The sequence below is a fragment of the Oreochromis niloticus genome, linkage group LG11 (genome assembly GCF_001858045.2).
Source record: "Oreochromis niloticus isolate F11D_XX linkage group LG11, O_niloticus_UMD_NMBU, whole genome shotgun sequence".
Lineage (NCBI taxonomy): Eukaryota > Metazoa > Chordata > Actinopteri > Cichliformes > Cichlidae > Oreochromis > Oreochromis niloticus.
The window spans coordinates 22,262,879-22,276,505 of record NC_031976.2 but is presented as its reverse complement, the minus strand read 5'-3'; the positions used below and the strand labels follow the sequence as shown (position 1 = coordinate 22,276,505).

Sequence of the window (13,627 nt, the reverse complement as noted above, 5' to 3'; positions counted from 1 at the left end):
CCACGCGTCATTTGTGCCCGAGCGCGTGACTCTGCATCATGTGACGAGGTCTGTTTTTGTTGCCTGCTGGCAGCTACACAGAGGACAACAAAAAAGTGTAGAAAGCCTCAGTTAAGATGTTAGGAACGATGGTTTTTTAAAATACGGGCTCGATGAAGATTTGATTTTGTTTCACGGCGCTGTTATTTTTTTTTTTTTAACGGCACGGCTTTTTGAACACTACGTCCAATGAATTCCTCTTTGTGAAGTGTCACCAGTCATTTGTTGAACTTGGTTCTGCACCGAAGGTAAGACAGTCTCATACTGCCAGCTGTACCCGTATTTTAACCCCAGTGTAATCTGGTAACGTCAGTGATTAACCAGAACTAGATGTGGGTGTCATGACTGTGGGTGTTCAGATCTAAATCAGACATCTTTAGAACAGTAAACATATGAAAACTTGTTTTGTTCTTTCAGATGAATGCTCTGGTGGCTCTCTGTCACTTCTGTGAGCTCCATGGCCCTCGGACCCTGTTCTGCACTGAGGCACTACACCCGCCTTCCCCATCCCCTTCATCCCAGGCAGGTGCCCAAGTGCCAGGGGACCGAGATGGTGACCGTGATGGTGAAGGTCTAACCATGAAGGCCAACAGCTCAGCCACACAGAAAGAAATGTGTGAGGTGAGTAGAAGGGGCCTGACTGCGACCTTATCAGATACTTGGATCCCTCGCTTTATTTGTTTCTTCATTAATTTTCAGCCTTAAAGTACTAATTTCCTTTTTTCTTTGTCTCATAGGGTTGCCGATCCTTGCCTGCATCTCACCCGGGCTTTGTTAGCATTGATGATGAAACAGGCATCCGCTTCCTCAGCCACCAGCACCCCAGACAGCCCCAGCTTTTCAGCGTGGTCCGACAGGCTTGTGTACGCAGTCTCAGCTGTGAGGTAATTAGTGACATGTTTACGTGGGTGTTGTCTGTGGGCTTTAATCGGCTGATTACTGATATACTTCTTTATGTTTTCTGTTTGTTTTGGTGTCAGGTCTGTCCCGGACGTGAAGGGCCCATTTTTTTTGGAGATGAGCAACATGGATTTGTGTTCTCACACACCTTCTTTATCAAAGACAGTCTCGCTAGAGGCTTCCAGCGTTGGTACAGTATTGTTATGGTAGCCATGGACAGAATCTACCTTATAAACTCCTGGCCTTTCCTGCTGCGTCACCTCAAGCTTACTATACAGAGTCTGCAGAGCACAGCTCTAAAGGTAGAGCACGTATATAAACATAATAAACTCAGCAGACTTATTTATTAGTGCTTCTGATGTCTTTGGACCATCCTTTCCATTAGGTGTTTGACAATGAACAGGGAGTTTGTCCGCAGCGAGCTGTGAGGATGAACAGTGCATTTTCACCTGCAGTTTTTCCACACCAAAGGAGCGGCAATGCAGCCCGTTCGCTGACTTCTCTCACCCAGCATCCTAACCTGTGGGCCAGCCTGCACTCCTCCTTTAGCTGGTGAGTCATTAGGTTCAAAGAAACTGTTCTTCTTTTTCCAGTCAGTCTCTCACCCGGCTAATGAGTGGTCTCACCTCACTTCCAGGTTACTTAAAGCTTGTGGTAGCCGTCTGACGGAGAAGCTCCTGGAAGGAGCCCCCACCGAGGACACTCTGGTGCTCATAGAGAGACAAACAGGTAGATGTATTGACCTCGATTAAGAGGCGTGATATTTATGTATATACAGTTGTGGTCAGAAGTTTGCTCATCATGAACATGACTCTCATAGTAATTTTGGGCTTTAAATGATTTGGTTGAACTGTTATTTTTCCAGGGTGGAATGACTGTAAAGCATACATCTTTAATGACTTTAAAAAACAAGAACTGAATGTGCAAAATTGAATTTATTTGGGATTTTCTCTAATCCACACAGTGTCAAAAATAAACATACAAACTAAAATATATATATATACGCTCCCTCTAATATTTGGTTTAATGTTCCTTAGGAAGTTGCACCTTAATTGTTCAGTAAGTATCTGGCCTATTTTGAGGGCTGGGTAGTTCACCCATCTTCTTGGCAGAGTTCATTTAGATTTGTTGGTTCATTGAACCAGCTCAGCTTATAAGCATAGTCCACATATTTTCTGAGTGAGGTCAGGGCTTAGGGAAGGTCATTTCAGATGCTTAATGTTTTTTTTCCAGCCTGCTTTATCCCTTCCAAAACCAGGTTTGATGTGTTTAGGATCATTATCCTGTGGGAATACCAACTGCGTGGTCATTATCCCATCCACTTTGTACAACATATTATTTGACTGTCAGTCAAAAGGTCTTCGAGCACAATGCTTGACAATTCAAGGCAGACTTGAGCCTTGATGCTTCCTGGCTCAAGTCTTCCAGCATCAACTGACGGTGACAGTTTGGGCCTTCTTACAGAACCTGGTAAAGTGGTGACATATCTGAATAATTTGTTCTTGCATACAACGGTTTTAACTGATAACCTTGGAATCTGTGTATTTTCTGATCTGTTTGTTAGAATGGATCCAAGAGACCGTCCCAGCTAGTGTAAATCTGCAGTTCTTCTTCTTAGATATTCCCTGAGTTCCTTTGACTTTCTCATTGTTCTAAGTATTGGTTAATCCACCGAGTGCTGTCAAACAAATCTGTTTATGCTGGCAACGAGAGAAAGTTAATAGGCCTTGGCAAGTAAAGACTTTGGCTATAAAATGATTAGGTTCTACAAACTGGTACACCCAATTCTTATTTTTTAAAGTCATTAAAGATGTTGGCTGTGCAATTATTCTACACTGGAACATGAACCGTGTTCCAGGGTAGAAAGATAATCTAACCAGCAAATTCTTGTGGTTTTCTGAGTGAATTACAAGTCCCACTGGTGGGGCTTGGAGGTCCCACAGGTGGGGCTCAGACAACCAGATGAAAAATATGAAATTGCTGAAGTTTTTAAAACAAAATTCAACGTGCATCTTTTTTTTCTTGTTGATGACTGGTTTAAAAAAAATGTGCAGTGTCACCTTGACTCAGCTTCTGAAGTGTGTGTGAAAAAGTTTAAAAACCACTTCTTTTAGATGTGGTTAGGTTCATTTTCTTCTTAAATTAACCTAAACTCATGACAGCATGTCATTAGTTTGAACAACATGCTTATGGTTTTTATCATCTGACTGAAAAACCTCTGGTGAAAGTGTGAATCACCAGACGAGTCTGTGGAGAGACGCCAGAAAAACAGTGATTCACTAAAGCATCCCAACTTTCCAGAGAGTTCACACAATTCCAGTCAGTATTCAGTAATATCATTTACAAAAAAAACAACCCCAGTATTTACAGGGAAACTTTCTCTGACAGTATTATCTCTGGAATTTTAAATCCTATTCTGGCTCATATGACCAAGAATCTGTTCATTTATACACCAAATGGACATTCATTACATAGACTTTGCTAGGAGAAGGTTGAGTGCTGTTTTACCTTTAGAAGTGCTTTAATTATTTGTGACATAAATTCATCAAGGTGCTGGAAACATTCCTCAGAGATTTTGGTTCATAATGACATGACAACATCACACAGTTGCTTCAGATTTATGACAATACATTTATAACAATAAATAAACAATACCGATCTTGGTTCTCTATTGGTACTAAGTAGTCCAAACTGTGCCACGAAAATGTGGCCCAAACCACAAGCAGCAGCCTGAAGTGTTGATGCAAGACAGGATGGATTCATGTTATTTATTCCAAATTCTGACCCTAGTATCTGAGTATTCCAGCGGAAAGTGAGACTCATCACTAGGCAGTATTTTCCAAGCTTCCAATTGGAAGTTGTCCAATTTTAGTGAGCCTATCTGAACTTTTTCTTTCTTTCTTTTTAGCTGCTATAGCCCATCTGCTTCAATGTTTGACTTGTTGACCATTCAGAGATGCTCTTCTACATACTTCAGTTGTAATTAATTGTTATTTTAGTCACTGTTCCCTTCCTGTCATCATTCTCCTCTGATGTAAACAAGGCACTTTCACCTAGAGAACTGCTCCTTACTGTATATTTTCTTTTCTTTTTTTATTTACTGGGTATTTTCTTCTATTTTTTTCCATTCTCTGTAAACTCCAGAGGTGGTTGTGTGGGAACATCAGCAGTTTCTGAAATGCTAAGACCAGCCCACAGCCCACCATGCAACATCGAAAGTCTCGTAAATCACCTTTCTTCCCCATTATGATGATCACTTTAAACGTCAGAAGGTCATGTTGACCATGACTACATGAATAAATGCACAGGGTTGCTATCATGTGAGTTGGCCGGATATTTGTGTTACCAGGTAGTTGAAACTCTGTACTTAGTAATGTGGTCGCTATGCAGTGCAGGTCATAGGTGTTACTAACAGAGTATGTTTTTTTTGTTTTGGAAACAGTGGGTAGCTATCCTCATGTGTGCACTATGGTGATAGTTGTGTAGGTATGACTCATGTGGTGTATGAACCGCCGTTTATCACAGTTTCCTACGGAAATTCCCCACATTTGTAATGAACCTTTGCTTGAAAGCATTTGCTTTTTCTGTTTTTTAATGTCATGTGTTTTAAAGAGCAAGAGGAGGAAATGAGCTGCTGGGAGGGAGCAGAAGGAGGCGCTTCAAAGACGCAGAGGCACCTGTCAGAGACCGAGCTGGCCCACAACTTCCTGAGCGATGATACAAAACTGGATGAATTACCTGGTCCAAAATTTAGGTCACTGAGGCATTTGAGACAGGTGAACTTAAGCACATTTGTAGTTTTCTAATGTCTACCCAACTTAAACATGAACAGCGATAGAAAACTGAGATTGAATATAGAAAAATAAGTGTGTTTTTGCAATCATTTATATGGTAAAGTGATGCATATTGGTTTAAAAAAGAAAGCTCATACACTGAATGTGTGAGCTGTTGCTTGGTAAACATTGTGGTTCATTCGGCAGGTCCTCGGGGCTCCTGACTTTCGACAGCTAGCCTGGCACGTGCTCATGGGAAATCAGGTCATATGGAGAGGTGCAGATCCAGTTCTCATCCAGTCAGCTTTTACAGTGCTAAAGGTACTCTGCTCCAGTGGTGTGGCCTTTGTAGAGCGAGAGTTGTATTATAATATGGGTAAACATGAACTTTTGGGGCAGGGGAGCGCACCCACTATTTGTGTGAGGGTGTAATGCTCTTGTTATTGCACAATTTTGACCTTTTCTTTTGCCACTACATGCTCTCCTGGGGTTTTCTTTGTGGTTATTTTTCATTTGAATACTTGAAAGATACATTTTTAATATTATCAGTATATAATTTTAAGACAAGTTCATATTGTAATGTTGTGTTACTTTACCACAGTTCTTTAGTAGTTGTCAGAAAAGCATCACTTATAGCATTAATGAGTAAGCAGAGACAGCGAGGCTGTGTGAATGTTAGCCAGATCAATCATTGTGTCATCACGGCCATTAACTCCTCTATTTTCCCATTAGTCTTTGCTCCCGGTAGGCTGTGTGCGCTCCGTGCCGTACAGCTCTCAGTACGAGGAGGCCTACAAGTGCAACTTTCTGGGTCTCTGCCCCGATGTGCCTGTTCCAGCTCACGTCAGCTCCTCAGGTGCAAGAAGCTCTTTGAGATTTGTAGATCGCTGCGTGAGATTCTCTGTCAAAAACTGTAGACGTGTATTTGCAGGTTAAACTGTAAGGATTTTGCTTTGATTTGCTCTTCAGAGTTCACAGTGCTCGTGGACATCACCTCAGAGAGAAGCTGTCACATCCCAGCTGTAAGAGAAGACGATATCAGCTCACTTTATCAGTTCACCATCACCAGTGCCAACACACAACCTATAGACAGGGGTGAGTACATCTGTTTTGATTTAATTTGCTGCATGTTTGTTGCCTCTGTTAGCGTTACACAATTTACAGTCTGGGAACCCATCGGCTTGACTGCTGATTAATCCTCTGAGGCCAAAGGTAAACTTATCACGGCTTCCTGTGTAATCTGTGTTTGTCTGTTCGTTGCTTTCTATTTCTGCTTTTTGCTCATTCTTTACAAAGTCAAGTAAATTAAAAGACCGATAATAAAAAGCTACATTTTCTCCAGATGACAGCCGATGTTTTCAAGTTTCCATCTTGACAAATGCCATCCTTCCTTTGCTCTTCACACCGAAAGCTTACGGCTATGTAACCCCAGCCTGCTCTAGCCTAATTGGTCGATACACTTGGACTAAAAGCAGATTACAAATGGACGTCTTTATATGTAGAATCTATTTATAGAGATTACACATGTACATGTATCATCATCTGACTCTGTATCAGTTAAAGGGATAGATTTTTTCCCTCCTGATTATTAACCCTCATTTAAGTCAGAGCAGCTGTTGAAGTGAAAGTAGGAAAATGCTCAGGCACAGCAACGGCGTTAAGGAATCCGTTAAAAAAAATTTAAAGGATTTGCATCCAAAACAGAAACTAGTTGTTTCCACAGAATATATATCAGAGAATCCATCTGACAAGTCTTCAGACTTTGTGCCAGCAGACAAACCAAACTGGTTCTGGGCAAATCAGAACTGATCAGTTCTGTGATGAACTAAGAGTCAGAAGGTCACGGCTATAGGTGTGTTTTAGGTTTTACAGGTGTACCAAACATCGGTTTTTACAGCGTCTCCTACTAATAAATTCCTATTCCGTGGCCATTCATACTACACTGAAGTAATTCAGTAAAACATAAATGAAAAAAGTTCCCATTAATCACTATCTATTATAGAAATTTCTTGCCTGTTTTTTCTTAACACTAGATTCCTTTAAAAAAATAGGGCCCCGTTACTTTATCATGTCAAAAAACTGAGACGTACTGTTTAAATTGCACTTTTTTTCTTATACCAACATATATCAGGGATTAAATATGCAGTTAAACTTCACGCTGACAGAGAGGGGAGTTTAAGATCAAAGTAGGCTGTATGTCGCCCGCATTGTGAAACGAGTTTGACACCCCTCCTAAAGGGTTTTGTCAATATAGGAACACACACACAGCAGAATACACGAAAGCAACAAACATACCAGCAAACCTGAGAAAGGGTCAAAAACTACAATTATAAACTTCAAAAGCTACACAAACCTAAAACATGAGAATGAGTAACTGTTCGAGTACACAGCAAAACATTTGCTGCGTTGCTGGCTGCGGCGAGTGCTTGCAGGCTTATAAAGCTACTCAGACCGCGGCTTGTTTTTCCTTTTTGCGCTCGCTGCATCCTGTGGTTCATCAGTCTGATTTGTTGACGTTTTCCCACAGCAGACGGTTATACACAAATAGTTCAGCCAATCACCTGCTAAGAATTTAAAAAATTTTTTTGCTTGACACGTTTTTTTTCTAAACTTTCACAGAGGCTTCCCACATGTTTCTTCCACTGACTGAATCTTTGTCCTCTTTCTCCAGGTCCAGCATTACTGAACAAGCTGGAGGTCGCTCTGTGCAATGAGAACCTGTCGGTGGATGTTGTGTCTCACTGCCTGCTGTGTTTGAAGGAGGAGTGGATGAAGTGAGTAAAGCTCCTTTATGGCACGTTCTAGATACCTCAGAACTGGGTGTCGGAACAGTGCATTTTACAAGAAGCCAGCAAAAACAGAATTTGTTTACGTTCTTATTAAGGGAGAGCCATTCAGGGAGAAACAGGGAAAAAACATTAATGGATAGAGCTCGATCACTGCTCAATATTTAATGAGTCAAAAACTCACAACACTTGCAGTACAGATTAAAAGTTCATAGTTTTACATTCAGTACTGCCATCTTGGATTGCTAACTTAGGATATTTCCAAATGGGACGTCTTATTGAGAGGGCGTTCCACACAAAGATTCCCACTGGGAACTCGGAATTTCCGAATTCTGTCTTCTTCAGGAAGGCATAATTAGTCTTAAGTGTGATCTATTTTTTTTTTTCAGTAAAGTCAAAGTGCTGTTCAAGTTCTCCAAAGTGGACGGTCGAGGGAGGGAGGACACGCAGAAGGTTCTGGCACTCCTCGGTGCTACGGGGCCCGGCGAGGAGGACAACGTCAGGCTGCTCAAGTACTGGATGACTGGACTTAGCAAAACATACAAGAGCCATTTAATGACAGCAGTCCGAGGAGGGGAGAGGAGCCCCAGCCAGTGACAAAGAAGAGGAGGAGGAGGAGGAGGAGATTAGGATAAAGAAAGGGGAGCTGAAATGAGGGGGAATGCCATTTCTTTGACATTCCCCTTGTTTTGTTTTGTTTTGTTTTTGTTTTTTTAATTTGTTTAGTTTAGTTTTTTTTTTTCTTCTTACCCACAGTCTCGTCATTTAGTGAATAGTGAAGGAAGGACTGTGAACAGATGACACGAAGGGTTTCGCTCGTCAATTATGGTTGTTTTCAGTAACTGTTGTGTATCTAACGATGATGATTATCTTGCTCACTTAACAAGTAGAATCGGTTTGGATAATGCATGAGGGCTTTTATTTGTCAAAGGGAACTCTTATAGGAGACCTTTTTATACAGATATGTAAAGCTTAACTTATTACAAAAAAGACTTTGCACTTTGTTTACTCCTGCTGATGTTTTAAAATAAAATCAAACCAATGTGAACTTTGAGGCTTACGTCCTTTCTCGACCCATGGTTGGCTCCACCTTGTGGTGAATAGAAAGAAAATGGGAGGGAAAGTGAAGCAGAGGTGGAGACCTTTTGTTTCTCCATCACCTCCCACTCGTTTGAATGCCTTCCTGCGAGCAAGCTTCAAGTGGTGTAAGACAGGACTTTAAAATTTTTTTCCTCGAGTCCTGAAACATACAAAAAGTGTTGCATAACAAGGACCCGGGACAGCTGACCACATCGGCAGGATTTGGGGTTTTTAATGAGCCAGTCACTGATCTGCTTTTTTGCTTTTTTTTTTTTTTTTTTTTCCATGCCAGTTATATGAGCCTGTTGATGTGCTGAAGCTCGCAGACTTTACTCAGTAAAATTCAGTAAAATGTGGCTTTGTTTAAGTTGGAGGTTTTTTAAAAAATTTTTTCATGACCCCGAAATTTTAAGTTTCAAACTTGTGTTTTAGTCTGAATTATGAAGGAAAAAGTGAGTTTGCCTATATTGGAGTGACTAGTTTTTTCCTTTTTAAAGGAATGCACTTCTTTTGTTTTTATTAAATCTGGATTTCATTTGTTGAGTTAAACTCCGACATGTGTGGACTTCATCTGCAGCAGCTTCACAGATTTTCTGCGTATTTACTTCCCTCTGAATTTTAAATGCAGTATGAACCAGGAAGACAGCACTCTGACTAGATATTTATATCCATCATTATAAACATAGCATAAGTGAAGAGGTTTTGATTTAGTCATGCCTTGGGGAATATGGAGCCCCTCACTTGCTGCGGCTGCCTGGTTTCCTTTTCCTCTCAGTAGAGATACCTCTCTGGGAAATTTTCCTCTGTCGTTTGGTTTATGATCCAACAAACTTGAAGAATAACGACTTGCTTTGACACAACAACCCCACACTTCCTTCCTTTCATCATTAATCAACTCCTCTGTTGACATCTGACTGATATCCCAAACCAGCGTGATGCTTTGCATAACCTGAGGCCACAAAACAACACTTTACAGACTGGATGATGACAGCTGTGCACAGTGCTCCGCATCAGAATCATACCATCCACCTCTGCAAAGCTAAGTTTAACATTAATGACTAAAGAAAGCAGTCATGTTGGGATGACTTGCATCTTCTGGCAATTCAGTGTTGCAATCTTTCTCGTTAGCTCTTCGAGGAATGTAATGAATGTGATCCTTATTTCTAAAAGAAACTGACTGTTGACGGATTACTTCATGGGATGATACTGCACACTGACTTAGGGGACAGAGACTGATAGTATCAACAGGCAGAGAGGTGTGGGGAAGAATCCAAATGAAAAACATATGCTCTGACTGCATAACTAAGCCTCTTCGGCCCTGGTTGGGAGCGGGAGGATGGGGGTGGGAGCGGGAGAATGGGGGGTGTGTTGGGGAACGTGGGGAGCAGAAGGGAGGGAGACGGGTCAGTCAATAGTGAGGTAAAACGTGTGCCTGTGGGAGTGGCCGACGCATAAAGGGAGAATTGAGCGGAGCACTTTCACTTTGAGCTGTGCCTGTGTCTGAGTAGGATACAGAGGGATATGAGGGAGAAATCCAGGGGAAGAGGTCAGCTCTGGCACTTTATTCATTAACCACTTTTAAGGGAAGGAGACGGGGTAGTTTAAGGTCAGGAAAATTCTAAGTCAGTAGTGAGAAAGGGAAAGGAGAAAAGATTTAGAAAGGAAAATAGAAAACAAGGCTTTCAAAGTGAAAGGCTGCAGCCACCCTGGCTTCAAGTGGGAAAACCCAAAGTGAGAGAGCATGTCGATGTGAGGTGACAAGTAGGGCATGTGCATGGAAAGTACCAAAGGACCCTAAGTAAAGAGAAGGGGATGATCTGAGGGATGTGAACAGGAAGACTAAATATCAAGCAGTGAAGAAGAAGAGACAGAAGCCTGCTCTTTCAAAGACCTGTAAAAAAACCACAGGAGGAAGCTTCGCCTTTTACAGAGTGACAGTGAAGCTTGCCTGCAGAGTCACTGCTGTCAACAAGAGAAATGGACATGCAGTCAAGATAAAACGATGACACTGCGAGGTGAGAAACTATTATTTTCATGTTAAATTTTTGTCTTTTTTCACCCTTTTTTAATGTCTGTGGGATTATAGTGAAACAGCAGTCCTGGTTAATGCATAGTGAGATTTAAATGGTGAATCAAAGTTGATTTTTTTGCGCCACTTTGAAACATTACAGCCATTTCTGGTGCCCTAATTAAATTAGAGATGTTGCAATCGTAGCCCAGTGTCTCCTGCTGTTTTCTTTTTCTTTTTTTAAAGAAAGAAATGGCTAATTTACACAGGAAATGATGTCATGTTCTTTTTAGTAGCTATGCAGTTTGAACAAGCTACAAACCACAGAAAGTTTCCAGCAATTATGTGACTCGTTTTCTGTGGCTTTCTCTCTTATCATGTCTCCAACAGTTCTACTGTTGCTGTCATTACTAACTGCCCCATGTGGTGGATGTGAGTTTGACCTGGAAGGTGTGAAAAATATCAAAGGGACCATCGATTCGAGTTCAGCAGGCTTTGTAAGTGAAACTCTCTTTACTTTGTTTCTAAATATATACTTATATGTCCGTATATACATGTGTGATCCTTCTGGGTATCTGGCTTCTCATCTTTGCCTCTTTTCTTCCTCCTTCAGCGCACAGTGTTTCCTAAGGATTACTATGTGGTGCATCGATATACAAGACACATGCTCTGTGACACCGATCCGGTGAGTTGTTTATATAGGAAGTGCTCATATGGGTCTTATATATCCTGCTCATTTTAACCTTCTCCTGAAGCCCACTTGGGTTTTTTTTTTTTAAGACAATAATTACTTGCTTTTTTTCTTTGGTTGTCTTCCACTATAACAAGTCACATGCACTGTTTAATAACAGTCTGTTGTCCCGAGTGGCCTCCAGCCTCTCTATCGTAACACGGTTACTTGTGTGGCTCTTGTGGGGATTTGTCATGTGTTTTACATGCTAGTCCTAATTTTGGGGTTGTTGTGTTGCTCCGTTTTTCCTCGCAGTGTTGCGTGTTCCCTGCTGCGTATGTCCTCCTCGATTCTTGGCAAGTGCTCCTGACAAACCTCTGGGAGGAACACTTAAATCACTCTCTTGTTGTGGAACTGACACGGACACTGGATAAAATTACTAGCACAAACAGAAACATGGAAGTACGTATTCTCTTTTTCTTGTCGTGACATTGCTCGCTTCAGTATTAAGTAGCTGTTTCAAACATGACTTTGTTAGTCAGAGTTGTTGTCTTGATAATTCTGATCTTTCTTCCTTGTTTCCTTGCTGCAGATGTTTCGGGAGGAGACAGACTTATCCCAGTTCTCCTTGGTGTCTTCCTCTCCAGAAGAACTCCTAAAGTTAACATCAGAACTTTTTAGCCGGTGGATTCAAATTGGGTGCCCACCTACTATTGAAACATGCACCCTGCCCAACTTGCCACCGTCTGTTGAAAGGAAGGACTACAGCCCATCAAGGGCCAGACTTTTAACCACTAGAGCGGTAGACAATATGAAGTCTGGCAGGATTATAGACACACCGCCACTGTCCAGTGGGGTTCCCCCATCGTATTCTGCATTCGTTTGGAGCTCCTTATTATTGAGACTCTACTGGTGTTTGCTACCATAGTTGTCAAAAAGGGTCTTTTTTGTAGGCACTGATGACTGTTTCCTTAAGTTTTTGTCTTTGTGTTTCAGTGTGGTAAGCTTTGTGAAACTCAAGTGTTACATCTGATGCACAAAATTAGATCAAACCACGAGCTCGCCGTCCAACAGCGCTCTGTAAGAGGTGATATCGCAGATGTAATCCAATAGCCTCACTATTTAGAGCAAACTATCTATGGTTTATGTTCTTCTTGCTAATGGGCATTGTCTGCCACTGTTTACAAATGGATGTATATGTATTTACTTTTGTACAGAAAAATAAATTAAAGACATTTAGATATATGCATCGTTAGCTTTTGGTGTAACTTGCCAGTATCCAAAGTCTGTGTTATATATTTATTACAGTATTTTGAATGTACATTTACAGCTAGGCTACTTAAGTAAATGTGCTTAAGTGTTGGGATATGTGTTCATACATATTTAATTTTTTTTTTCATTTAAAGACACTTTTACGCCACATTTTAGAGGTAAATACTGTCATTTCTCTCCACATTTGTAAAAAATGATTATGCACTGTGGCACACTGAAAAACTCAACAGTTTATGAAGTTGTTAAAATCAGTGCACCGCCAATTACAGCTGTAATGCCTGCATAATGATACTGTAGCCTATGATCAGCACTAACTTATGATATTAATAAAACTACAGTTGCAAAGCAATCACAGGTACAATTCTTCCCAAATTTGCATTTCTAACTTTGCAGTGTGGTACTGCTATTTGCAGCTGCAAAGTATTTAATCAGGTGGAGAGTTATATGTTTACAGTTTTGTCCCTGCTGCTTTTAAGAGATTACATTTTGTGTTTAATCTTGCATTCCAGCTGCAGGAATCTGCTTTCGCTTGAACTCAACCGTAGATTCTCTTGTAAAAAGGCAGCCTTTGTGTGCAAACTCTTCAAATCTATTCTGCAGCTCTAATTTAAAAAAAATAAAATAAAATAAAATAAATAAATAAAAAGTCTAAGAGATCAGTTGCAGATGACAGAGGAATGTGTGGTGGAACAGCCTGGGATGTTATGGCTCCTGTCAAAGACCTCGATGAGTAATAAAAGAGCACTTGTCTCTACTTGTACTCAGCCACACATGAAAGAAACACTTTTGTCCTGACAGAACCCTCCGAGTAGTTTCATAATCTCTTAAATGTATATATGAGTGTTTTTCAAAGAGACAAAGGTTTCCAGAGAATCGGTGCCATAGTTTTAATAATGAAATTCCAACAAAAATTTAAGAAGAAGAAGAAGAAAACAAATACATGCTTAGACAAAAGGGTATAAGAGAAATTGCCCAACTATTCTTGTGATTTAACATAGCAGCTTTTATGGCAGTTTCCCAACACCCTGATAGAGTCAAGTGCAAAACTATCTATAAATTATTGCCAGTGAGTAGCTGTGAGTCAAAGCCTGACTTCCCA

General features: G+C 40.8%; 2 protein-coding genes across 3 annotated transcripts; both read left to right on the top strand.

Moving 5' to 3' along the window:
• The first annotated feature begins 45 nt into the window (after positions 1 to 45).
• Positions 46 to 8,546, top strand: flcn (folliculin). Of its 2 annotated transcripts, XM_003450590.5 has the most exons (12): positions 50 to 287; positions 457 to 660; positions 777 to 923; positions 1,020 to 1,241; positions 1,325 to 1,491; positions 1,577 to 1,668; positions 4,552 to 4,715; positions 4,920 to 5,033; positions 5,445 to 5,568; positions 5,682 to 5,807; positions 7,384 to 7,486; positions 7,888 to 8,546. In XM_003450590.5, exons 2-12 carry the CDS (start codon positions 457 to 459, stop codon positions 8,093 to 8,095), a joined length of 1,671 nt encoding a protein of 556 aa, XP_003450638.1. In that variant the 5' UTR covers positions 50 to 287; the 3' UTR covers positions 8,096 to 8,546. The 2 variants fall into 2 exon arrangements, with proteins under 2 accessions (XP_025767605.1, XP_003450638.1); XM_025911820.1 differs by having other exon boundaries at positions 46 to 287; positions 777 to 1,241.
• Positions 8,547 to 9,989: 1,443 nt separating this feature from the next.
• Positions 9,990 to 12,501, top strand: zgc:174888 (uncharacterized). Its single transcript, XM_005455358.4, has 5 exons — positions 9,990 to 10,593; positions 10,977 to 11,083; positions 11,200 to 11,271; positions 11,572 to 11,718; positions 11,849 to 12,501. The coding sequence occupies exons 1-5, from the start codon at positions 10,581 to 10,583 to the stop codon at positions 12,182 to 12,184; spliced, it is 675 nt and encodes a 224-aa protein (XP_005455415.1). The 5' UTR covers positions 9,990 to 10,580; the 3' UTR covers positions 12,185 to 12,501.
• Positions 12,502 to 13,627: the final 1,126 nt, after the last annotated feature.

Coding starts and splice junctions, on each gene's coding strand:
- flcn (XM_025911820.1), top strand. CDS start 457: ATGAATGCTCTGGTGGCTCTCTGTCACTTCTGTGAGCTCCATGGCCCT. Junction 4,716..4,919: donor CACTGAGGCATTTGAGACAG/GTGAACTTAAGC, acceptor TTCATTCGGCAG/GTCCTCGGGGCTCCTGACTT. Junction 5,034..5,444: donor CAGCTTTTACAGTGCTAAAG/GTACTCTGCTCC, acceptor TTTTCCCATTAG/TCTTTGCTCCCGGTAGGCTG.
- zgc:174888 (XM_005455358.4), top strand. Junction 11,084..11,199: donor ATTCGAGTTCAGCAGGCTTT/GTAAGTGAAACT, acceptor TTCCTCCTTCAG/CGCACAGTGTTTCCTAAGGA. Junction 11,719..11,848: donor GCACAAACAGAAACATGGAA/GTACGTATTCTC, acceptor TCCTTGCTGCAG/ATGTTTCGGGAGGAGACAGA.